The sequence below is a fragment of the Podarcis vaucheri genome, assembly GCF_965113315.1.
Source record: "Podarcis vaucheri genome assembly, chromosome: 6".
NCBI lineage: Eukaryota > Metazoa > Chordata > Lepidosauria > Squamata > Lacertidae > Podarcis > Podarcis vaucheri.
In genome coordinates, this window is record NC_138764.1 from 93,847,570 (window position 1) to 93,871,553 (window position 23,984).

The 23,984-nt window shown below is 42.4% G+C and overlaps 1 protein-coding gene across 6 annotated transcripts in view; it reads left to right on the plus strand.

The window, feature by feature from the left end:
- The window catches only part of GNAS (GNAS complex locus), a 182,955-nt gene that overhangs the window by 122,867 nt on the left and 36,104 nt on the right, over positions 1-23,984 (plus strand). For all 6 annotated transcript variants that reach the window (XM_082226294.1, XM_082226295.1, XM_082226296.1 and 3 more), the window contains exon 5: positions 19,613-19,710. In XM_082226294.1, the coding sequence (XP_082082420.1) occupies positions 19,613-19,710 (98 nt within the window). The remainder of the gene's footprint in view (positions 1-19,612; positions 19,711-23,984) is intronic.

Sequence of the window (23,984 nt, forward strand, 5' to 3'; positions counted from 1 at the left end):
TTGGGAGCCACACTTCTTACAGCCCCTTGGCTCATCCAACCCAACTGGATATTTGCACAGCTGAGCTGGAAGTGTGCATCCCAGATCAGACAGGAACCCCCTTTAAAAAACACACCAAAAACTCGCATCTCAAAACGTTAGGATGGCGAAAGGAAGAGAGCTGGCCCTGGCACAAAAGTGGGGCTCGGAAATAAATATCAAATAGTAGGGGATGGGAAGGACGAGGCCACATATGAGGGAGCTTGCCTTAAGGCGTTTCTTCATAGGCCCAGCATGTGGAAGCTTTTGAATCACACTCACACAGATAGCCCCTTGCGTTCACACAGATAGCCCCTGGTATGTGCAAGGTAAACGTTAGACATTCCAGACTATGATGAGGTGAGTCTTTTCCAGAACAAGGAAATGGACTCGGGGACCTAAGTGGTAAGTGCAATGTTGTCTGTTAAAGACTTGCACATAGAGTTCTTCACAGAGAGATGTACTTTATTTTTTGTTTATTATATACTTATAGCATTGTGGGAAATACAAGATTTGTTTATCTGGTGAATAATTTCTGCTTGCAATTATTATTGTTGTTATTGTTATTATTTATTGAATTTATATACCACTCTATACCCAGAGGTCTCTGGGCAGTTCACATAAAAGATCACAGTACAGTATATAAAATAAAAGAAATAACCCAATAATACCCCCCTCCAAAAAAGTAGAAAACAAGCACATAAAGGAGGACGTTTCTAGTCTTTGCTTGTTTTCTGTTTTGAAGAATTTGCAGCATTTGTAGAAATGTAAATCACAGAGCCTAGGACTTGCTGATCAGAAGGTCGGTGGTTTGCATCCCCGCGACGGGGTGAGCTCCCGTTGCTCGGTCCCAGCTCCTGCCAACCTAGCAGTTTAAAAGCACATCAAAGTGCAAGTAGATAAATAGGTACCGCTCTGGCGGGAAGGTAAACGGCGTTTCCGTGCGCTGCTCTGTTTGTCAGAAGTGGCTTAGTCATGCTGGCCACATGACCCGGAAGCTGTATGCTGGCTCCCTCGGCCAATAAAGCGAGATGAGCGCCGCAACCTCAGAGTCGGTCACGACTGGACCTAATGGTCAGGGGTCCCTTTACCTTTACCTTTTTAATCTACCTGCCTACAGTCATAAGTGGTTCAGTCCCATCAGCTTGACTGCATACGTAGGCAAGGCCTAACTAAGCTTCACATTCCTTCAAAAAGTAGAATCATAGAATGGTTGAGTTGGAAGGGACCCCGAGGGTCATCTAGTCCAACCCCCTGCAATGCAGGAATAATATGTTTCTGTTTGTTTCTCTCTTCCTAGCCTTTGTTTTGCTCTTGGTTTTAGTCTGATTAACTTTGTCTCTAGCAGTTTTAATTTTGAAGGAGAATTGTAGCCTGAAAAAAATTCAGGGATGCGTGTATGTTGTGTGTTTTTGCTGATTTTTATTCGGGGCTGTGTTCAAATTAAGGAGTTCTCAAGGCTAGAGCTCCCATGATTATGTGTGTTCTATAGCCATTAGGGGGGCAGAGAGATGCCACCAGGCAGAGTGAAGTCTTGCACCTTCATAGCAGTACATGCGATCTCTAATATATGTGTGGGATGTACCTCCTTTGTGGGTTGAAGGGAAGACCAAACTAGTACTGCTCTAAGTATACAGAATGTTCGCTTTATGTTGTCTTACTGGTTGGCAGATAGCTACCCATTTTGCTGTTTGAGGGAATGATTTCCCCTGACTTCTTCATTACCCCCCCTTGGTCCTTGCACCTTCAGAGGTAGGGCCAAAAAGAGTGATTTGGGGGGCTTTGGTGGCCTGCTTGTGAAACTCCTTCCCCAGGGAGACCTGTCTGACTGCCGTTCTGTTGTTCTTTCAAAGTTGGGGAAAACTTCTTTTCCTTTAGGGCCTAGACCTTTTACATTTGTCTTTTTAACGAATACAGTGGTACCTCGGGTTGTGTACTTAATTCGTTCTGGAGGTCCGTTCTTAACCTGAAACTGTTCTTAACCTGAAGCACCACTTTAGCTAATGGGGCCTCCCGCTGCCACCGCACCACCAGAGCACGAAGCAAAGTTCTTAACCCGAGGTACTATTTCTGGGTTAGTGGAGTCTGTAACCTGAAGCGTATGTACCCTGAAGCATATGTAACCCAAGGTACCACTGTATTCTATTCTGTTTGCCTTTAAGCTTATATTTTAATTCAAATGTGTGTGTGATCCACTTTGGAGGCTGCCTTTTGATGAAGGACGGGTATAAATTCCCTAAAATTAATTACATTTTTAATTGGTACTATTATTTTATCCAGTGTTGTAGTCCATCATTGGCTAGATTTTTCTCTTACACACTTTTTATTTAAATCTTCCGACCTAGTCTTCATAATAAGACATTCAAATTTTGTGGTTTCGCTATTCTCCAGTCCCTGTGCCAGTTCTAACCAACCTTCCTTAACGTTTTATCAGCCTTTTAAAATATAATTTTATGGTATTTCAGAAAGGTGACAGAAATTTTAGTTACATCCTGAACTTGAGCCATTGCTTGTGATAAGTTCCAAGTCAGACTTCATTATACCCAACAATTTCATCATTTTTGTGAGGTGAGCCCATTTCGTAAGGCTCCAATTTTTATTTTTATTTTTTGTTTAATGCTCATGTAGAGGGTTTGACTAGTGTGTACCAACTTTATGCCTGGGAGAGGATTATTCTCTCCTAGATCTGCCTGCTCCAAAGTCTCAACTAATTTACTTCGTCCCTCTGAACTCAATGGGAGAGCACTAAGGAGGTATTTGATTCTCCTGATGAAAAAAGTAGGCTTCAAAATTGCTTAGCTTTGACTGATTACATTCTCATAATATTTTGTCAAACTATTGGCTTGCTTTCATTGATAGTCTTTTAAATTAACTTATAACCTGAAGCTGGTAGTAAAGAACATATTGGCTTAGTTACATAAAGATATATACTGTCTATGTGTGTGTGTATATCTATATATAGATATAGATATATGCGCCCCACACATTTTATAAAATAGATTTGCTTCAGCCTACATTGTTTATAAGACACATATACACAGCTGAGAGACTTAAAGCAGGGAAGGCTGTCTTGTTTTTGTGAGCACGGATGAAATAAGGAAGGGCCTGTTAGAGATCTAGAAAGTCTGCATAACAGTGTTGCTTTTTTATGCAGTGCTAGGTTGGCTGGCTCACTCACTGAACACACTTCCTGTTTCTAAAAAAAGCCTCTCATTTAGCTGCTAAATAAATATGACAGCACCTGCAGAACTGGATGTATAGCCTCACCTTTTGTGTTGAATCATTCAAACGGTCTGGCTAGTAATGGCAGTTTCCAGTTGAAATGAGGGCTGGGGCACACGCAGCACAGCACAGTTCCTCATTTGCTTCCTATAAGTAGCCGTGCTGGTACAGGACATAACTAAGGCTGCTGGCTTTAAAGCATATAAAAATTTGAGACTGTTGGCAGGCCAGTATCTACTTCACAACCTTAAAAGCAGTGAAGAAGAAATAGGCGTGTGGCGGGGTCTTCATTACGGGATCTTCATTATCAGAATACCTCGCAAGACGAAAAGAATCCGTTCCGTGATTCTCTTCGTCTAGCGGTTTTTTCGTCTTGCGAAGCAAGCCCATTGACGGATTAGAGGATTAGCGCTTTTAGCGGCTTATCAGCTTATCGGATCAGCTGATAAGCGGCTTAGCAGCTTAGAAAAGGGGGGGGAGGCAAAAAAACCCGCAGGAACTCGCAAGACATTGTCGTCTTGCGAAGCAAGCCCATAGGAGATTCGTTTTGCGAAGCACCTCCAAAACGGAAAACTCTTTCGTCTAGCGAGTTTTCCGTCTTGCGAGGCATTCGTCTTGCGGGGCACCACTGTACACCATTTAGCTGTTTTGTAAAATTTACGCCCATTTTTTAATTACCATGGTTAGGAGGAAAGGGGAATTTTCACATCATTGGGTTTACTCTGCTTTGTTTAGGTTTGATAGCTCAGTCAGTACAGCATGAGACTCTTAATCTCTGGGTTGTGGGTTTGAGTCCCACATTGGACAAAAGATTTCTGTATTGCAGGGGGTTGGACTAGATCAGTGGTGGTCAAACCTGGCCCTCCAGCTATTTTGGGACTACAATTCCCATCATCCCTGTTAGCTAGGGATGATGGGAGTTGTAGTCTAAAAACAGCTGGAGGGCCAAGTTTGGCCACCACCGAACTAGGTGATCCTCAGCCTCGGAGGTCCCTTCCAACTCTACACTTCTGTGATTCTATGACCTTTTCGTGCAGTGTTAGAAACCGGGATAGAAAAGCTAGGAGCCAAATAGCTTCTGGGACCTGGGTTGTTGGCGCCAAAACAAAATGTCTAGTCTTTATGGGTTGGGGGGGGGGGGTCGGCAACACTTTTTATTTATTATTTTGATAAGCATGAATTAATACACAATTCATGTAAGCACCACATTCTTAATATCAGATTTTGAGCAGAAATTGATAATACATGTTTAATCTGGTGTTTACAATAAAAATATAGATACCATACTCTTTATTGTTAAACTCCTCAACATATTGTCTATTCTTAACATATACTTGGAGGCTTCAAAGCACATGCATTTCAGTACGCCTTGAGTGTCAGCCAGGCACAAAAAAAAGGCACCCAGACCATTGGAGGTGCTCGCAAATGGCGAATCTTTAGGCGCAAAATGTGCCTGGCGCCCTGCTAATTTCGAACCCTGCTTTAGTGCTGTTTCACAGCTAGAACAAAGCCTAAGTTCACATAACTGCACTTGTACCCCTTTCATTCCTTGCCTCTCCCTTTTTCTCCCCCATAGTCTGTCTTAGAATCATAGAACTTTAGAGTTGGAAGGGACCCTGTGGATCATCTAGTCCAGCCCCCTGCAATGCAGGAATATGCAGCTATCCCATACAGGGATTGAACCTGCAACCTTGGCATTATCAGCACCATTCTCTAGCCAACTGAGTATGTGCGTTGTTAGTTAGTGAGTCATCTGCTTGGATGGCATAGTATCTAAATCACTTTAGAGCACAGTATCTGCCATTTTGACTAGCAAACCTCTGTGGTGATCTCACCTTTGGGTCTGTATGCTGCTGTTTCAGACTGGTAGCAGGGTTGTACCCTGTGTTTGGGAGCACAGAGAACTTTAAGGAGAAACTTCTTACAGACAAAAAGGAGGATAGAACTTAGCAGCATAAAAACTCAGATTTCCTCATGTTCAAGGTGCTTCCTTGACTGTCACTAGGGAGTCAAGAGGAGTTGGAACAGTGCTGGCTATTGGCCGGCTACACTTTGCTCTTAAGGGCCAGATGAAATAGATGTGGGAATGGGTCAGACTACTGGGGGCGGGCATCAAATTGTAGAAGCATCCCTTACCAAGTTGCAGTTCTGCTTTTCTGATAGGACACCCTGACTGGAGTGTAACGTAACTTCATTAGTAGGCAGGGTAATATTATTATTATTATTATTATTATTATTATTATTTGTACCCCGCCCATCTGGCTGGGTTTCCCCAGCCACTCTGGCCTGCTTCCAGCAAAGACCAAAAATACACTAATATGTCATACATTAAAAACTTCCCTGAACAGGGCTGCCTTAAGATGTCTTCTGAATGTCAGGTAGTTGTTTATCTCTTTGACATCTGATGGGAGGGCGTTCCACAGGGAGGGCGCCACTACCGAGAAGCCCCTCTACCTGGTTCCCTGTAGCTTTGCTTCTCGCAATGAGGGGATCACAGCTGGAACTCAGCGTCTGGACAGAACGATGGGGGTGGAGACGCTCCTTTAGGTAACTGGGCCGAGGCCGTTGTATACAGAGTTGTAAGGCTCTGTCTGTCTCAGCTTTTAACATCACCATTTCAGCTGCAGTAACTGAAGCCTCTGTAGTCGCCACCACAGGGAAACTAGTTTCTTGGGATGTGACTGTAGAGAACACAAAGCATCTTAGGTGTAGCTTAAATACTTTGGGGAAAGGTAGTAAAGCACTTGTGTGAAGGCAAACATTTGGAGTTGTGCAGTTAAATTACAAGGATTAGCTTGCCATATGTATGTGACAGCAAAATTAATGCTATCCACCTATAGATGTGGGTACATACAATGTATGTAGCCTGGGGTAATTTCATGCCTCAGAAAACTCAGCTGTGACCAGTCTGCAATAGTACTGAACTCTGTAAACAAGGGCAGGGAAGCAATATATTGGGAGCTAAGCAACTGCCATAAACTTCAAAAGAAATATATTAATTCTCTTTGGATCTTCGTTATCAGTAGGAAATAGAAAGTCATGGTTATAATTGTTCCTTCGTTTTCTCTGTGCTCGTTGAACCAGCGAGGGTAAAACATTCATGAAGTTGCAGGAAGCACAAGAGAGCATGCGTTTTCCTAGCTCCTTGCTTCTGTGTATCGTTTTCTCTCTCCCCCTTCGATTCCTACCTTCCAAATTGCACATGCACTTTGTCCTCTTTATACAAACCGTTCTTTGAGCAATGCATGCTTAGAATAGCTCTTGAGAAACAAATGTGAGTAGGCGAGTTTGGATAAAATCTTCAGGATTTATTTTTTAAAAATGAAAATAACACAAGTTGAACCCTTTGATTCTCATCCATCTCAGCTTCAGCTGTCCTATTAATAGTATTTTACATCTATTTTTCAGCTAAATATTACTTTTGCTTACAACGTTCTATCTGTGGGTTGGTTTCCCTGCAGAACTCCTTCTTTTCACCGCTCCCCCCTATCCAACATTTCCCATGTACCTTTTTCCTATTTGCAAGTAAATTCAGTCATAATGGCTTTGATCTGATCTCATAAGAGTATGTGTTCAGTATTATAATGTTCAATATATATTTGGTAGTTTGGGGTGTGTAATAATATGAATTACTCATATCACATTACACAGTAGAATATTGGATTACTTGTTTCACTTGCTGCGACAGGCCAGACTTAAGCCAGTTAGCATTAGTAGCCACCTAAGATGCAACCCCTTTTGACCTCTGAGGAGAAAGTTAAGTTTTATTATGCTTTAGTGTTACTCCTTTAAAAAAGCATTTGAAAAAATATTGAGCTATATTAAGGATTTTTATCCAAACATTGCAAAAATTTGTATGGACATTTTAAAGAAATGAACATTTCTGGCACACTTAGCCCTTTTAAAATATACAAAATTAATGATTCACGTGATATATGGAATTTATATCTGATTAATTGATCCACAGCACATTTCATAAACTGATTTGTTTTCCCTGTATGCTCCCTGTAATGGATATGGTAGGTCTGAAAATAGATACCTAATATTGATGCATATTAAAATAGTTTTAATATATAATTGATTAGAATATTGAGAGTACAGTCGTACCTTGGATCTCAAATGCCTTGGCTCCCGAACAAATTGGCTCCTGAACGATCAAAACCCAGAAGTGAGTGTTCCGATTTTTGAATGATTTTTTGGAAGCCGAACATCCAGCACGGCTTCTGATTGGCTGCAGGACGCTCCTGCAGCAAATCAGAAGCGGCACCTTGGTTTTCAAACGGTTCTGGAAGTCAAACGGACGCCCAAAACACATTCTGTTCAAGAACTAAGGTAGAAACACGCTGATTCCCGGAGCATCCGCGGGCCAGATTTAGAAATCCGGCCCCCGGGCCTTAGTTTGCCTACCCATGGCATCATGAATCTAGGGAACAAGTTTAAATTTGTATTACACATTACGGGGGGGGGGGGGAGTGAGTTTATAGTTAGTTATAATGACATTTAATACCTATACTATTGATGTCAGATCTTAGCTGCACTTGCCTTTACTCTGCACTTACCAGGCACGACCCCCCCACCCTTTTTGTTGTTGAGTTTCCCCCACCAAACCCCCTGAATCGGAGCAAGTGGCAAAACAACAGGAAACCAGAATTACCTTACAGCGTAGGTTTTTGTGGAGAATGCTCCAGAGCAAAAAAGGGAGGATGCTTGGGCATGGAGCTGTGGGCATGGAGTGTGGATAAGCCCTCAGTTAGACACACAACCTAGCAGTTTGAAAGCACGTCAAAGTGCAAGTAGATAAATAGGTACTGCTCCAGCAGGAAGGTAAACGGCGTTTCCATGCACTGCTCTGGTTCGCCAGAAGCGTCTTAGTCATGCTGGCCACATGACCCGGAAGCTGTACGCCGGCTCCCTTGGCCTATAAAGCAAGATGAGCGCTGCAACCCCAGAGTCGGCCATGACTGGACCTAATGGTCAGGGGTCCCTTTACCTTTACCTTTAGACACACATATTCCTGACACATGGCTGTCATTTTCACTGGCAGACTTGTGCTCCTTATTTCTGAATGTTATCCCTTCTGATGGGGAAACGATACACTGGCTCTTATTACAGATCTGCCTTAAAATCTTACTTTTTATTATTACGTTCATAAGCTAATAAATGAAGAGAATTTCATTCCTTCTGTGCCTTTTGTGATGTCTTTCAAGTTACGGAAAGAGGACGTTTGTGACCTGTGAAGTGGCTGGAGGCCCTGTTCATAACACCCATCACTCATGAGGCCAGTAATGCTAAGTGTTAATAGAGCTGACGGCTATGAGGAATCAAATGGATGCTTGAATGTTTTTTTCTTAAGTCTGTAGACTGAGAGTTACAACAATTGAATGAATGGGTTCTGATTATCTGATGCACCACAGATGTAAGCCTGAAATGTATTCCTTCTTTGCTGGGAACCCAAGGACTTCTGAAAGTACATAGCAGATTTTAAGAAGGGGACAGAAATTCATTGAACACAGTGCTAGAAAACATGGATTGCCTTGTTAACATGTGAGGAATGAAAGCATCTTGCCTGCATCCTTAAGACTGCTTGTTCTTTATGTTGTCTGAAGCAGCATCACATAATTCCAGTTGAAACCACACAGGAACATCTGGAAAAGTCTCCCTCCTAGTGGGCCCTGCAGCCAACTGTGCTACCAACGAGTCGGCAAATGCTGCAGGAAGTAAAATACCGAAATACTTTCAATTTCATTATTGAAGCTACTCTTAATTTTCCCGCCTGCAAACTATTATAAAAACATTTTATAATGTTATAATGGTGGGAAACCCTTTTGCCTGTCCCAGAATCCCCCACGTGCAGTGCTATGTGCCAGTTACTACAGATAGCATTATCTATTTCTAGGTATGTTCATTTCCTTTATGATAGTGTCAGGCTTGTATAGTGTGAGCTTCAATTAAAATGCAACACCACAGAGGACTGCAGATTTGTCCTTATACAAATGAGCAATGAGGCCAAAACTTGTTATAGCGCAAGTATGTGCACATAACTATTAGCATCTGTTTGGCTTTTTCAAAAAGAAATAACAGAGAGAGGTTATTTTGCATCCAGGCAGCTTTTGAAGTTATTTCTGCTGTGTTAATGAACCTCTGGGACAACGGAAAGCTTATAGGTATTTGACAATGGAGTGTCTGATCATGTGTGACTACTAGGCACTGTGTTGTTACTTCCTATGAATTCTCCAGTTGTGTCGGTTCTTGAGTAAGCTTACTCTAGTAAATGGATACTTTTAATTTATTGGGCAACAGCAGTTTATCTTCCTGGGTTGACACATTTAGCTAGTTCGTTCCTGTGAGAAATCATCCCAGGAAAACTGCAGCCTTTCAAATCATTGTCTCCTCCGATAACAGGAAATCTCTTTCCTCCTCCTTTTCACTGCAATGGGACAGAGAGTATGTACCGGTAATATTCAGTATAGCTTGTTAGCAAGTGTGCAGTGTTCCAATATAGCTCCCACAGTGACATTCTAAAGAGTTGCAATACAGTACCATAAGCATCATTGAGCTGGCAGGAAAAATAATAGGGTGAGCCAAGAGCATTGTTTCAAGATGATCTTGCAGCATCAGTTTGCCTTGGTATGAACAAAATCTTCTTCCTTTAAGATCTTGCTGTGGTGCCACTGTGGCCTCAGCAGGTATGTTCTCCCCAGCTATAAGTGGAATGCAATAGTGCTGCTGAGCTTACAGGAAAGTAAACACGGCGAGGCCACAGCTTATAAAGCATGGTTGTAAGGGACTTCGCAGCCTAGGTTCCAGGGGTTATTTTTATTTCTAAAAACTAAACAAGAAAGTAGCGGGGGGTGGAGAAAGTAATGCATATCCATATATATGTATTACTTTTTTATTCAGTGAAGAGCCTGACTTTCTTTGATCTTTAATCATAAGGTTTAATAAGGTTTAAAACATCTGTTATGAAACATGTAGTTTCATGGGGCACTGAACTTTGTCCTAACGAAATTGAATCTCATTTTAACTGCAGTATTGTGTAACTCATGCACACACCTTTCAGTAGTGTTTGTGTGTCTGTGTGTTTTAAGCAGCCTTGGCTTCCTTAAGCTGTAATTGGTAAACAGCAAACTCAAATGACAGCTCCGACTTGTGCTTTTATTTTAGAGTGCCATGCATCCACTCATAAGGAACGTTCTAGGTGGTACAATATGGGCATATTTGCAGCATGCATACCTTCCCTGAAGCTAGCTAGTGCTTCTGTTGTAAGGCCACTGTATTTTTCCAGCCCTGAAATTGCAATTTTATTACTTAGGAAATGCAGATACATTGCTTCATAACTTTCTTTCTAAGAAGGCTAGTGACTCAGGGTTGACTGGGTTGGCAAAGTCTGCAGTTTTTGAAAACAATAAAAAGTAATTTAAGTAATTGTAAAAAACCAGTATTTTAGACAACAGGATATCCCCCCCCCCCCCCGCTTCCCTACAGATGGGTATCCAGGTCCCCCTCAATTATTTTTTAAAACTATTCTAAGGCAGGCTAGCTTTGTTTCGTTTATTAGGAAACATTTGTTATCTTTCTACTTATGAGAATTTCCCAATAAGCCAACGAGTAAGCAAGAATTGGAGAATATTTGTGATTACTTGTGCATGCTAATGGCAGGCACCTAGAAAACCTGCCCACCCCTGCAAATCACAATATGCAAATATGACACAGTGTTCTATACAGGAAGATAGTTATTTATTTGTGTAGTTCTGGTGAAAGCAGGTATATTTGCCACACTTTGCAGGTGAAGTACAAGGTATGGTTAAATGAATGTTCCCTCTTCCCTAGAAAGAGAAAGAGGGAAAGTCCTTAAAGAACTGAACTGCTTGTCTCTAAGCCACTGGACCCAATTCAAGATTTCAGTAGTACTAACATACAAAGCTATAAACAGCGTGGGGCCTGCGTACTTGACAGATCTTCTCCCACTGAGATCAGCTGGGGAGGCCTTGTTTGTGGTGCCGCCATTGGAGGTGGTTCATGCCTTAAATAATGCAGGGCCTTACATCGGAAATGCAGTCACACACAGAGGGGCGCAAAGAGGTTTCTTTGAAACACACAAAGCAGAGTGATGGGGGGTTTCCAATCTGTCATTAGTACTGTTATAGCCATTATTCAGTAAGGTCAAGCTTGTAAATAGCTGCTCACTTGGCTGCTTGTGGTAAAAAAAAAATAGCATCCAGGTGGCCAGATGGATAAGGGTTTGTAAAGTGGAGGAAGTGTGCAATGGACAACAGTGGTATGTGGGGGCAACTGGACTAGTGTGTGCCTGGGACACATGTGCAGCCATATTTCAGGCAATGGCAGTGGATGCATTTGTAGGGAAATTTGCAAGTATCTTTCTCATCCTTATTTTATTTGACTAGGAGGGTTTCAGTGTTGTCTAATCCTAAAGTGGCCTAATTTAAGTCTTAGGAGTTGGTGATTTCATCTCCCCCCCTCCCTCAAAAATTCCCAAGCTCGTGAAAAGGGAAGAAGAGCATATCACAAGTTCATTTCTAACTTTTGGTGTGCCCTCCAGCTATCGTATCAAAGCGCATCTCCAGCTATCTATCCAGACAGAACCCAATAGGCTGCATGTTTGGAGTCGTTATGCATGATCTTCCTCTGTAAAAGAAAGTTTCATGACTCATGTTTCAAGGCCCCCACCCACTGTGGTCAGTAGAACTGACCTTTAGCCCATTGTGCCAGGTGGTGGGGGTATGGGAGGAGTCTTCTATGTTGTGGCACTCATGAAGTGGAACTTCCTGACCTGGGAGAATCCATCTAGCTTTTTTATTGCCTTTTACCACCAGCTGAAAATCTGCCTTTAGCCCAATTTTTGCTTCCATCTCCTGTCTCCGGGGTGTGGCTTTTCAGGTGCTTTTCAGGTGCAGAGGTAGGATGGAAGTTGGAAGCATAAATATTGTTGTCTAAGTGGCTCGGGGTATTGTATTGCTACAGCATAATGAGCAGTGAGGAAGAGATCCTGCAAGGTCCTGCTGTATTTACTCGGATGTAATGCACACACCCGTTTTTCTTTTTTCTTTTTCCAAATTACATCACAAAAACTAGGGTGCAGATTAACATTCGAAGGTGCATTACATTCGAGTAAATACTTGAATTCACTGAGTCAATGAAAGTCCACTGTCTGGCGAGTTAAAACGGCTCTCAAGATGGCGCCGGCGCATCAGTGGCAGACTGAGCACACCGTCCTCCCCTAGCCCCCTTGAGATCTCCTTTGCTCTCAGCAGCTGGCCGCGACAGCTTGGGCAGCTGTTGGGTGATTGAGTCCCCCGAGAGCGGGCGAGGGAGACTGGCTGGCAAGCAACCACAGGCGGAGTCGCCCTCCCCACCTGTGTGTCTGGGGGCGGGCGTGGCCACCATGGAGAAACTGGTGAAGGCCTTTTGAGTCCCTCCGCTCTTTCCAGCAGCAACTGGGCCCCGCTGTCTTGGCGGCGGCTGCAGCATCCACCTCACACACCATGAGCTGTGAAGGGAGGCTGGAGCGGTTGACGGGCGTGGAATGAAAGTGGCTGCAGGGCCAGTGCCAGGGGAGGTTCTCTCTGGTGGGAGCGGTGAAAGCTGAAGCGTGCTTTACTTTTCAGTGTACTCTACTTATTCGAATGTTATGTGCACCTTTTTTTGGTTAAATTACTTTGCAAAACTTAGGGTGCGCATTAGATTCGATGGCGCATTAGACTCGAGTAAATGCAATATATCATGTTCATAGTTCATAGCTAAACTAGTTGCCTTACAAGGTCCCTTTCATGCGACGATCTGTTCAATAAAAGGACATTAAGGTTGGGTTTTGGTGGAGAACGGTGCATAACGGAGAGAAATTATAGTACCTCCATTTAAAAGTGGTAGTAAATATAGTGCTCTGACATGGCGACCTTTTGGATCAGTATTTTTTCACATTGATAAGATCCTGGTCTTGCATTGTAGACAGAGCTGCACAGTTTTTCATGGGTAGCAGAAGGATATTTTTAGAGTCCTTCTATTAAAAGGTTCTAATATATAGTTGCAGGAATAACCTGCATTGCTGCTGTTACATCATGTGCTCTATTAGAATGTGCCAGTGGATGAACTGATGTTATGACAACAAGAAACCAACATACAAGAGCTAGTCTGGCTTCTTTCTAGGTAACAAGCCTAGTACAAGGAATGGCATGGATGGCTTTTTAACCCATCCACTTACAGAGCAAAATTAATGAAATGGGACAGGATCAGAGCCATGTAGAATTGCTTGACGTGGATCAGAGCCTTATTTATTTTTTCATTCCTCTCTGTTGCATGTAGTGATTTAGTCCAGGAATATCAAATACGTGTGTGTGTGTGTGTGTGTGTGTGTGTGTGTGTGTTCGTGTTCCTTTATGGCCCCCTTTACACGGAGAATTTGTAGTGCTACAACACAATTCTGGATTTGCATGAAATCAGGGTAGGGGAGCAAAAGTGAAGTCAGAGGTCTGAGTAAAGTTGATGTATGATAAAAGTGGTATGGATTATTTGAGGGTTCTACATCCTTTATCTCCTTCATGTTACATAGCTGAGAAATGGAAGAGGGAGAAGTTTGAGTACAGCAAGAAGGGAGGAACATTGAAATGGGGGAGATTGTAAGGGCACCCTTGCCACTAAAGGTTTGCAGGAAGTGGGAGACGAAGTTGTCCCATTTGAAATGGCTTTGGGCTTGATATCGCTGTCCCACAGTATGTTGACTTACTGTGCTAGGGCCAATATGCCTGCCTCTTCATGTGGGCTTCTTTGCTTTCTTTGCACCCTCTGCTGGTCATATTTATTTGTTTTTTCTGTAAAGCTTGTAGAATGGAACAGCAGCCAGTATTGATAGCAGAGCCATTTCTTGAGCTTGGGGAAGCTCTTACAGAAGCTGGGTTTTGAGAAGCATGCTCTCCTCCTACATCTCAGTGCTTATTGAACACCAGCAGAGTATGAGGCAGTGTGCAGTATATAGAAATAATGTGCTTGGTGTTTCCATACCAACTGTAGTAAACCTCTACAAAGATAAATGTAATACATGGGGCCAGCCAGCTCACACAGAGATCTGTGGGCAGGAATACACTTCTGGGTAGCAGTAGCAGCTACTGACTCTTCACCATTTTCTACCACCAGTGGGAGAGCCCCATTACAGCCCTCTTGAACACCTCCTCCAACATTGCTGGAACCTCACTCTCCCAGGCCTGTCTGACTTCAGCAGACTGGGCAAACATGGAAGTTTCTGTGACGTACTCCTCCTTTCTTATCTGCTGAAGAACCCAGGCACTGATGAGGACAGTGAACAGCTGAGAAGGCTGGAACGGACTCTGGAGCTAGTTATATCAATTGCTGCTTCTGCAGCCTCTCAAAGGCCTTTGTATATGCAGGGGCTTGTTCATAAGCTCCCTGTGTTAACTAACCCTTGGTCAAACTAAAATCCAGAAATTGCTGGCTTTGGGTAGTGAGCTAGCTGCTTAGCTTTGTAAAATCCCTATTTTGTGTTAGTCAAAGTTATTTCATTTTTCTTGGCAGTTCACTTGAGAAGTATTGTCAGTGTCTCAAATGCAAGTCTTTTCCTCCAATTTCCTTTTGAAGCCTTTATTGTTACCAGTATTAACATTCGGAAATCTGAAACGCTGCATTTTCTTTTCCTTTGCAACTTTGCACTGGTTCTTTTTAGCAATAAAGCAAATGTAAAAAGTGCAAAAGCTGATGTTGATCAGTTAGTGCCATGCTCCTGCTTAATCCTCTCTTCGGCTGGTATGTGTTGTGGCTGCAGGAAGAGTAGAGGTGCTGCAAGTCAAGTTCAAGGTGTTAGTAATAACGTATAATGCTCCAGACAGCTGAGGACCTTCTCCTGCAAGTTCCAGAGATATTGGAAGCTCACTCTGCAGTAACTCAGAGCAGTGCTTTTAGTGTGGCTGCCCGTGTTCTGTAGAATAGCATTCCTATCGAGATATAGCAGGCACCCACTATTTTTACTTTCCAGAAACAATTGAAGGCGTTTTTATTGCAACAGCCTTTCCCACTCTTTGCCATGATTTTCACAGAATCATACAATCATAGGGTTAGAAGGGATCCAAGGGTCATCTAGTCCAACCCCCCACAATGCAGAAATATCAGCTAAAGCATCGTTTTTGTACCGTTTCAGTTTTATTTTAAAAGGCTTTGTGGGCGGTTTTGTGTCTTTAATTGTTTTTATCACACATCGCTTTAAGACGGTTACCGTATTTTTCACCCTGTAGGATCACCAGCCCATAGGACGCACCTAGATTTGGGGGGGGGAATAAAGGGGGGAATTATCCCCCCCCGGCGCGGGGCTGGGGAAGCCCGAGCTACCCCCAAACGGGAGCCAGAGCGATGCCGAAGCTGCGCGCAGTTTCAGCATCGCTCTGGGAGCTTGCGCGGCTGGGGGAGGGGGAAGCCCTCCGCCAGCCTCCAAACCACGTCGGGAGACAGCGGGATGGCGCGCTGCGCCTCCCCGCTATCCCCCAAGCTTGTGGGGCTGGCGGTGGGGCTCTCCTGAAGCCTGCATTTGCCCCATAGGACACACACACATTTCCCCTTCATTTTTGGAGGGGGGAAAGTGCGTCCTATAGGGTGAAAAATACGGTATATAGAAGGCAATTAATAAACGGATGATAATAATGTAAAGCCACAACTTTATAGAGGGCAGGGGCCAATCCAAACTGTGTGTTTAAATTAGTGTGAAAGTGGAGTGTGATCTCGGTGAAACATTCCCTGCTCAAACTACAATTAACGTTGCTCATTTCTCAGTTATTTGCTGATAGCCCACTAATCTAAAAGTTAGTATTGATTGTGGGTCCTGGTTTTGCTTTCTCAGTTGAGAAGTTCAAGCAGTGTGGACTTGGATTCTTTTTCCATCCCACGTGGAAAGTTAATAACCCTATTAAAAAGATAGTGTAAGTAGGGTGTAGTTCAGGTTAGTTATAAGGTAACATCCAGCAAAGTCAAGTTCTCATGGATCAAACATTTTGCTGTGAACCTCAAACTTGCAGCTCTCATTCTCAGTCAATTAAATGAATCATTTCCCCAGTAGAGTGTACTGGTCAAAGTAAAACTGTTGCTACAGTGCATGGGATTTCCTAGTCCTCCTCCTTATTCCTTCTCTTTCTTTTCTTTGCCACTTGTGGGTAGAAACAGCTCAAGGTAGAACATTGCAGCGCTTTTCCCATGCCATGCATAATTTTATGAACATCTACCATGTCACCTCTTACTCGCTTTTTCTCTAAAGTAGAAAGTCCCAAAGACGGCAAGCTTTCTCCATAGGGGTCTTGTGTCATCCACTCAGTCATTTTGGTTGCCCTTTTCTGAGCCTTTTCCATCTCTAATGAGGCAACCAGAACTGTGCACAGTATTCCAAATGTGATTGCCGTGTAGATTTATATAATGGCATTATGATACTTGCAGTATAATTTTCAATTCCTTTCCTAATGATCCCTATTATGGAATTTGTCTTTTGCACAGCTGGGTCAACAGGTTCATCAAACTATCTTCTTTGACCCCCAGGTCTCATTCTTGGTCCATCACCATAAATCCAGGCCCCGTGTGTGTGTGTGTGTGTGTGTGTGTGTGTGTGTGTGTGTGTAAAATGAAGATTTTTTTGCCCCAACGTGCATCGCTTTCTTACATTGTATTGCATTTTTCATTTTATTGCCCATTCACTCAGTTTGGAGAGGTCCTCTTGGAGCTCTTCGCAGTCCTTTGGTTTTAATAACCCTGAACTATTTAGTATCATCAGCAAATATGTCCACCTCACTGCTCACTTGTAATAATAATTATTTATTTATTTATTTATTTATACATACATACATACATACATACATACATACCCCACCCATCTGACTGGATTTCTCCAGCCACTCTGGGCGGCTGCCAACTGAATATAAAAAACACAACAGCATTAAACATTAAAAACTTCCCTACACAGGGCTGCCTTCAGGTGTCAAGTTAAAAAGCATAGGTCCCAATACCAATCCTTGGGGGACTCCACCATTTGGGAAAATGTCCATTTATTCCCACTCTTTGTTTCTGCAACTTAAACAATTTGTGATCCACAAGACCTCCCCTCTTACTCCTTGACGGCTAAGCTTACTTAGGAGCTTTTCGTGAGATACTTTGACTAAAGCTTTTTGAAAGTTCAACTGCACGTTCAAGTAGGCACTTAGGTAGTGTTAAAACAGATATAACACTAAAGCGAGGTTAAAGATCAGCAAAAGTATGTTTTCCCTGGGCCATCCGGAGCATATAACAAATTCTAAATAGAGGACTGCTGTTGTTGCAGAGGTAAAAAATTCAGTTTCTCAAATCCTTTGCTAAGTTGGTTATGGGCTGTGAGATGTTCGAAACATCATGCAACTGTGCGGTGTTTTTCTTCAGTTCATTTCCAGAGATCTCTCTTGTATTTGGAACCTGAAAATCCAGTACATCTGTATTCACCAACTCAAATGGATTCCAAAACAAGTCAACACAAGTGATTCGTACTAAGCTCTTTAGAAATCTCTTAAGTAGATTGACAGTTTCCAAAATACTTTTTGTTTAAGATCTCCCAAGGTCTCTCCTTTGTGTAGTTCTCCCAAGTGATTGGTCAAGCCCAGTTATTTAATGTTCTGTTCTATATTTGGACAATGTATAACCCATAAATACTGAAAAGATTAGCTACTCATTAACTTTTGGTGAGCTCAAAATTATATTTGGTCCTGAGACAAAAGTTGGTTCTTTACTTCATTTGAACACATAACAAAAGTTTATCTGAATAAGGAGAAGAAAGAGCTAGTCAGGTTTAGCTCGCTCAATCATGCAGAGTTACAGCATAATGCAAAACATGAACCTAAATGAAAATTCTTTAGAATGTTAACATTGACATTTTAAAAGGTTGAAAAGGTATATTTGATGCATTCTAAGAAATTGGATTTGTTGCATCGGCCTTGCACATGAGTCTGATGTAGCTACCCAAATCTCAGCGTCAGAGAATGTTCTGTACATTCTGAAGATGAAATGAAGATGCTCAGAAGACATTTTTCTGATTAGAATTTCTCTCACTTCTCTCTTTCTCCCCTACACACACACACACACGGCCACTTTGCAAGATTTTTAATAAATGGTTTGGGGGCAGGAAAATTGGGCAGATCATTCCACCAAATTTCTCCAGGGAGAGAGAAATTTTCCTTTGGGGGGCTGGGTAGGGTGCAAAATGGTGACCAGGCTCCTGTTGCCACTTGCAGCAACAGCAAAAAACCACAAACCCTTGCGGGGAGGAAGGGGGAGAAAGAAGCACTGTTAATGCTAAAGATGAGCACACTCCCAAGAGACAGTTGGAAAATTTATCTCTCCCTGGAGAAATTTGGTGGAATGATCTGCCCAATTTCCCTGCCCCCAAATAGGATGGAGAATGTTGAAAGGCCATTAATGAACAGTTCTAGATTCTTACAACATTCTATGACACTGAAGAGAATGAGGCATACTGTGATCATTTGGGGCTGAGCTCTGTCAGCCACTCTGAATGAGTGGCACTTCTGTGACATCTTCATTCCTGTGACCTCCAGCAACATTGCACTATCCCAACTACAGTCGTACCTTGGTTTTCAAACAGAATGCGTTCTGGAAGTCCGTTCGACTTCCGAAATGTTCAGAAACCAAGGCACAGCTTCCAATTGGCTGCAGGAGCGTCCTGCAGCCAATTGGAAGCCGCGCCGGATGTTTGGCTTCTGAGGCAAAGTTCACAAACCGGAACACCTACTTCCAGATTTGCAACGTTTTGTTCTGAGTTGTTCATGAACTAAGCTATTCGAAAACCAAGGCATGACAGTATATATCAGTTTATACACAAGTCAAGTGCACCATTCTTCTGTATTTTTATTTTTTAAATGAAATTCTTCTATTGGGTTTCAATACAGCAATTTATTTGAATAAGGACAGAAAGGCTTTCCTTAAAGCAAGTTATAACCATTCTTAGAGAAAAATTATTTCTGCGTCCTTTATAAAAATGTTAGCAACTACGCAAAGTAGTCTATACTTTACATAAGCATTCAGCGTACTGGGTGAAGCACACTTCTACATTGGCGGAAATACAAATGTTCATTCTTTGCTTTCTGAGACATTTGAATGTATTTTAATCCTTTTTGTAATGTGTGGCAGGCTCTGTGTGCTGAACCTAATTAAGTGAAGATTGAGGATATCCGTTAATGTAGGAGCATGTTTGTAGTCAGAAAGCTTCTTAGGACTTCGGCTGTTTTATTTGGTTGCTTGTTCATTAAGCAAAAGCATGTTGCCTTTTTTTGTTTGCCTCTGGGGGGTCTTGTCCCTGCTGACTTGTTGCTCCCTTTATGTTTGCTTCCAGGAGTTCTATGAACATACAAAAACACTTTGGCAAGATGAAGGTGTGAAAGCCTGCTACGAGAGATCTAATGAATATCAGTTGATCGATTGTGCACAGTAGTAAGTACAACTTCTCTTACAATTTTATTGCAATCTCTTGTAGAAGAAAAGGAAACGTTTCTTGTTTTTAATCATGCGTTTAAAGTATAAGCATAACTTCATTGTGAATTGATGGAGACGATTTGAAAAAAATATCAAAATCTGGGCTGGGACCTCTGTGGTGATGATGGTGGTGATGATGGTGGTGATGATGATGAAGAATAAAGCAGCTCAAAGAGCAAACACATCCACATTATTATTTTTTAAAAAAAGCATTTTAAGACAGGTAAAAACATCTAAAACAATTAATTGTTAAGAACATTATTTTATTCAGTGATCTCAGAGTTGCCAGGAACAGTAAACTTCAGGCAAATGTCACATAGTGGGCTTGATAAATAGCCTTCTTTCCCCTTCTGTCCTGTAACATTCTGTTTACTTATTTGGATACTGGTGTGTAGTGTGTCCTTGGATAGAACACCAGCAATATTGCATGTGGAAAAGCTGAATTTGCAAATGGATTTATTTTGTCTTAGCCTGTAAGAAGTTTAAAAAGTGTTCATTTTATGTTATTGGCCAGTTTATAGACAGCTGCTGCTGCAAAATATTTTTTTGAGATACTTCTTAGGCCATTCAGAGGTTTGCAGGCCTGGAGCTCCTTCAATATTGGATAATACGTGCCCACAGTACCAAGTACAAGAAAGTGGTGCAGAAACTAGTTTCTAAAGTAACTTGTAGTCTTTGCAGGAAGGTTTTTTGTTTCGTTTTTTACCTTTTTCTTTTATTTTTCTTGGAAACAAGAGGCATGGGACTAAGGGTGATCTTCTTGTGAGTTGGTTGTGGATCAGAATAGGACTACTTTCTGGATTGAAAATGTTTAAAGTAGAACATGCCTTCCGTTCAAAGTTTATATAAAAAATTTCCCTGCTAGGGCAAAAGTGTTTTTTATTTTCATGTTACATGGAGCTATACTTTCTGCTCACCATTGTCCTGTACAGTTTCGGTATTTAGTTACTTTTTTCTGCTGGCATCATGAGAACCAGAAGCCTAAGGAAGCTTGCAGAAAAGGTGTTTCCTTGACCCCTCCTCCCTCTTCTCTGCAGCTCCCCTGAAAAATCTGGAAGGTAGCTCAAAATGGGGCAGAGGCACTTCGTGCAAGCAGAGCAGGCTCCCATTCCTTTGGCAGACCCCTGTGCCCCATTCTGTGCTGTCAAGGATGCTTTTTGGACTCTCTGGAGTAGCTTTTTGGGTCACGTGAAGGATTGTGGGAGGGAGGGAACTGGAAAGTCCTCATCCATGAGTTTTCTTCTTCGCACAGTTCTTAGACTCCAGGGGCACTAGATGGTTATTGGCATTTTGATTGGTTTGGTTTGTTTGGTTGTTTTATTTCATAGGTATTAGTTAATTTATAATTGCCTTGGTGGTGTTCTTAGCAGTTGTATGGGTTGCTGTAATTTGGCATATCTATGTTTTAAATGCATTATACATTTTTATTTTATTTGTAAGTTGCCCAGAGACTTAAAAAAAAAGTGGTAAGAAATGTAATCTAAATCCAGTGTAATTTCATTTCAGTTTAATTGAAAAGGGTTAGTTTTAACTTGCAAAGTATTGTATATTTGGCTATGCTAGGGTGGGAGAGACCATAGTTCAGTGATAGAACCCTTGCTTGCATGCAGAAGGTCTCTAGTTCAGTCCTTCCAAATAAAAAGATGTGAGAGTGGGTGATATGAAAGGCCTCTGCATGAGAGCCATCACCAGCCTGCGAGGAGAACATTGGGTTAGATAAATAAGTAGCTTGACCTGGTATTAGACTGTTTCCCATGTTCCACATACACTACTTTGGTAGTTTTCTATTACAGATCTGTATTCCTGCAGGACATCCCTTGATACACAGATCCCTTTCCCTGAGCTCTTATTTGCTCCCAGGTTTTGAGAATGCTAGAAACTGCAGAAGTCCTTCCAAGCAGTGGAAAATATATGTGCTGTTTCTTAACTCTATACTCCATCACAAAGTGAGAAAGGACCTCACTTTTCTCACAAGGCTTCTGCATGTTTCGTAGGGCCCAAGCAGCAGGAGGGGTTCATGGCTGCTGCTAAAGGCCCGTGCTTGTGAGCCACTGCCGTTTTTTAAAGTATTTTGTTTTCACAATGGTAGAGAGAGAAAATGGTTAGCAGTGCATAAAAAATTCAGAGTTTCACTCTACAGTGGTACCTCTGGTTACGAACTTAATTCGTTCCGGAGGTACGTTCTTAAGCTGAAACCGTTCTTATCCTGAGGCGTGCTTTCACTAATGGGGCCTCCTGCTGCATGCGCGCCTCTGGCACATGATTTCCGTCCACACCCTGGGGCAAAGTTTGCAACCAGAAGCAGCTGCTTCCGGGTTAGCGGAGTTCGTAACCAGAGGTACCACTGTACTTTTGCAAAGTGTGGCACTGGGGAATAATACAGAATGCTACTTGGCAGAAGAGAGTGCAGTTACTGCTGCTTGACTCAGTGAGCTTTTGTTTTGAGGTGCATCCTCTGGTCTTTGGTATTCCAGATCATGCTGCACTGGAAAGTGTGCTTGTGTGTATATGTTTGCAGGGGCATGGCTACAAGCTAGAGAGTTTGTTCAGGTGATGGTCCTTGTGTGTTCTGAGGGCCACCTGCCATCTCCAGGTGTTTTGTTTTTTCAAAAGACTCTGGAGCGTCTCTCCTAGTCATTCGATAATGTTGGGCTACATTACCAAATAGACTGACTCAAGCAGCTTCTTATGGACCTAGGTCACAAATATGGCTGACATGCTGCATGTTTGGGGAGGTCAATTAGATTCTCTTGTTCTTCCCATCCTGGCAGAAGATGGGGTTTATTCAGGAGCAGACAGAGGTGTCGAGAAGTAACAAGTAACGGTAGGTTGCCTTTCAGAGCCAATCCATTATAAGAGTAGAGCTCCTGCATACACTGATGAATGAATACCAAGCAGCAGTTGCTGTGCAGGGATAACCTGATCTTTGCATTCCCTGCTCTTGGCAGTGGAGTTTTTGTTGCTCTCATTTGCACTCCTTTGGCCTGCCAAGATGACAGACCTAGTCCCTGACCTCCCATGACCTGTCATAACCCTTTCAGAGACTTTAAAAAGTGCATTAGACCTTGAGCCTCTGCATAAATAAGATGGGGAGTTGGGATTCACTTCCACCTCATCTTTCGATGTGCCTGGTAGCATGCACCTAGGTTAACTTGGGAATGTGGCCAGATGATAATTGTGTGTTCGGATTCTAAAATAATAGACCCGAGTTCCACAGGAGAACTTGAAATCCTTTGCATGTTTAACTTACAACCAAATCCGTAGTTATAGCGTTGATGTCGTGAGATCAATGTAATGCTTCAATCATAAATTCTAGCAAAGTATGTTGGAATAGACATGCCTACTCTTTTTCTTCTTTGGCGATCACTCGCATAACACAGGGTTGTAGGTGTGATTATTCCAAAGTGCTTTGCTTGAATTCCTGAGTAAGTCACTGCATTGATCCCACAGCAAAGTCAGTAATAATCATGTCCTCAGATGATTTTGATAGCATTTTACACGGAGATAAAATAACAAAGTGTTATATCTAAGAAGCTGGCTAATGAGCGCACTCAAACAAGTCTATGTAAGGGAAAAGAACAACAATTTGATTAGTCAATAAATCATTGAGTCTAAAGTAAAGAGTTGAAAAAATGTGTTCTTTCTAACATAAGTATCTGAATTTCCATTATGACTTCCCTTTCCCGCACCTCTCACTGTATGCGGTCTTGACTATGCTACCACTCAGTGGATTTGTAACTGGCTGACTGCCCGAACCCAAAGGGTGCTCATCAATGGTTCCTCTTCATCCTGGAGAAGAGTGACTAGTGGGGTGCCACAGGGTTCTGTCTTGGGCCCGGTCTTATTCAACATCTTTATCAACGACTTGGATGATGGACTCAAGGGCATCCTGATCAAATTTGCAGATGACACCAAACTGGGAGGGGTGGCTAACACCCCAGAGGACAGGATCACACTTCAAAACGACCTTGACAGATTAGAGAACTGGGCAAAAACAAACAAGATGAATTTTAACAGGGAGAAATGTAAAGTATTGCACTTGGGCAAAAAAAATGAGAGGCACAAATACAAGATGGGTGACACCTGGCTTGAGAGCAGTACATGTGAAAAGGATCTAGGAGTCTTGGTTGACCACAAACTTGACATGAGCCAACAGTGTGACGCGGCAGCTAAAAAAGCCAATGCAATTCTGGGCTGCATCAATAGGAGTATAGCATCTAGATCAAGGGAAG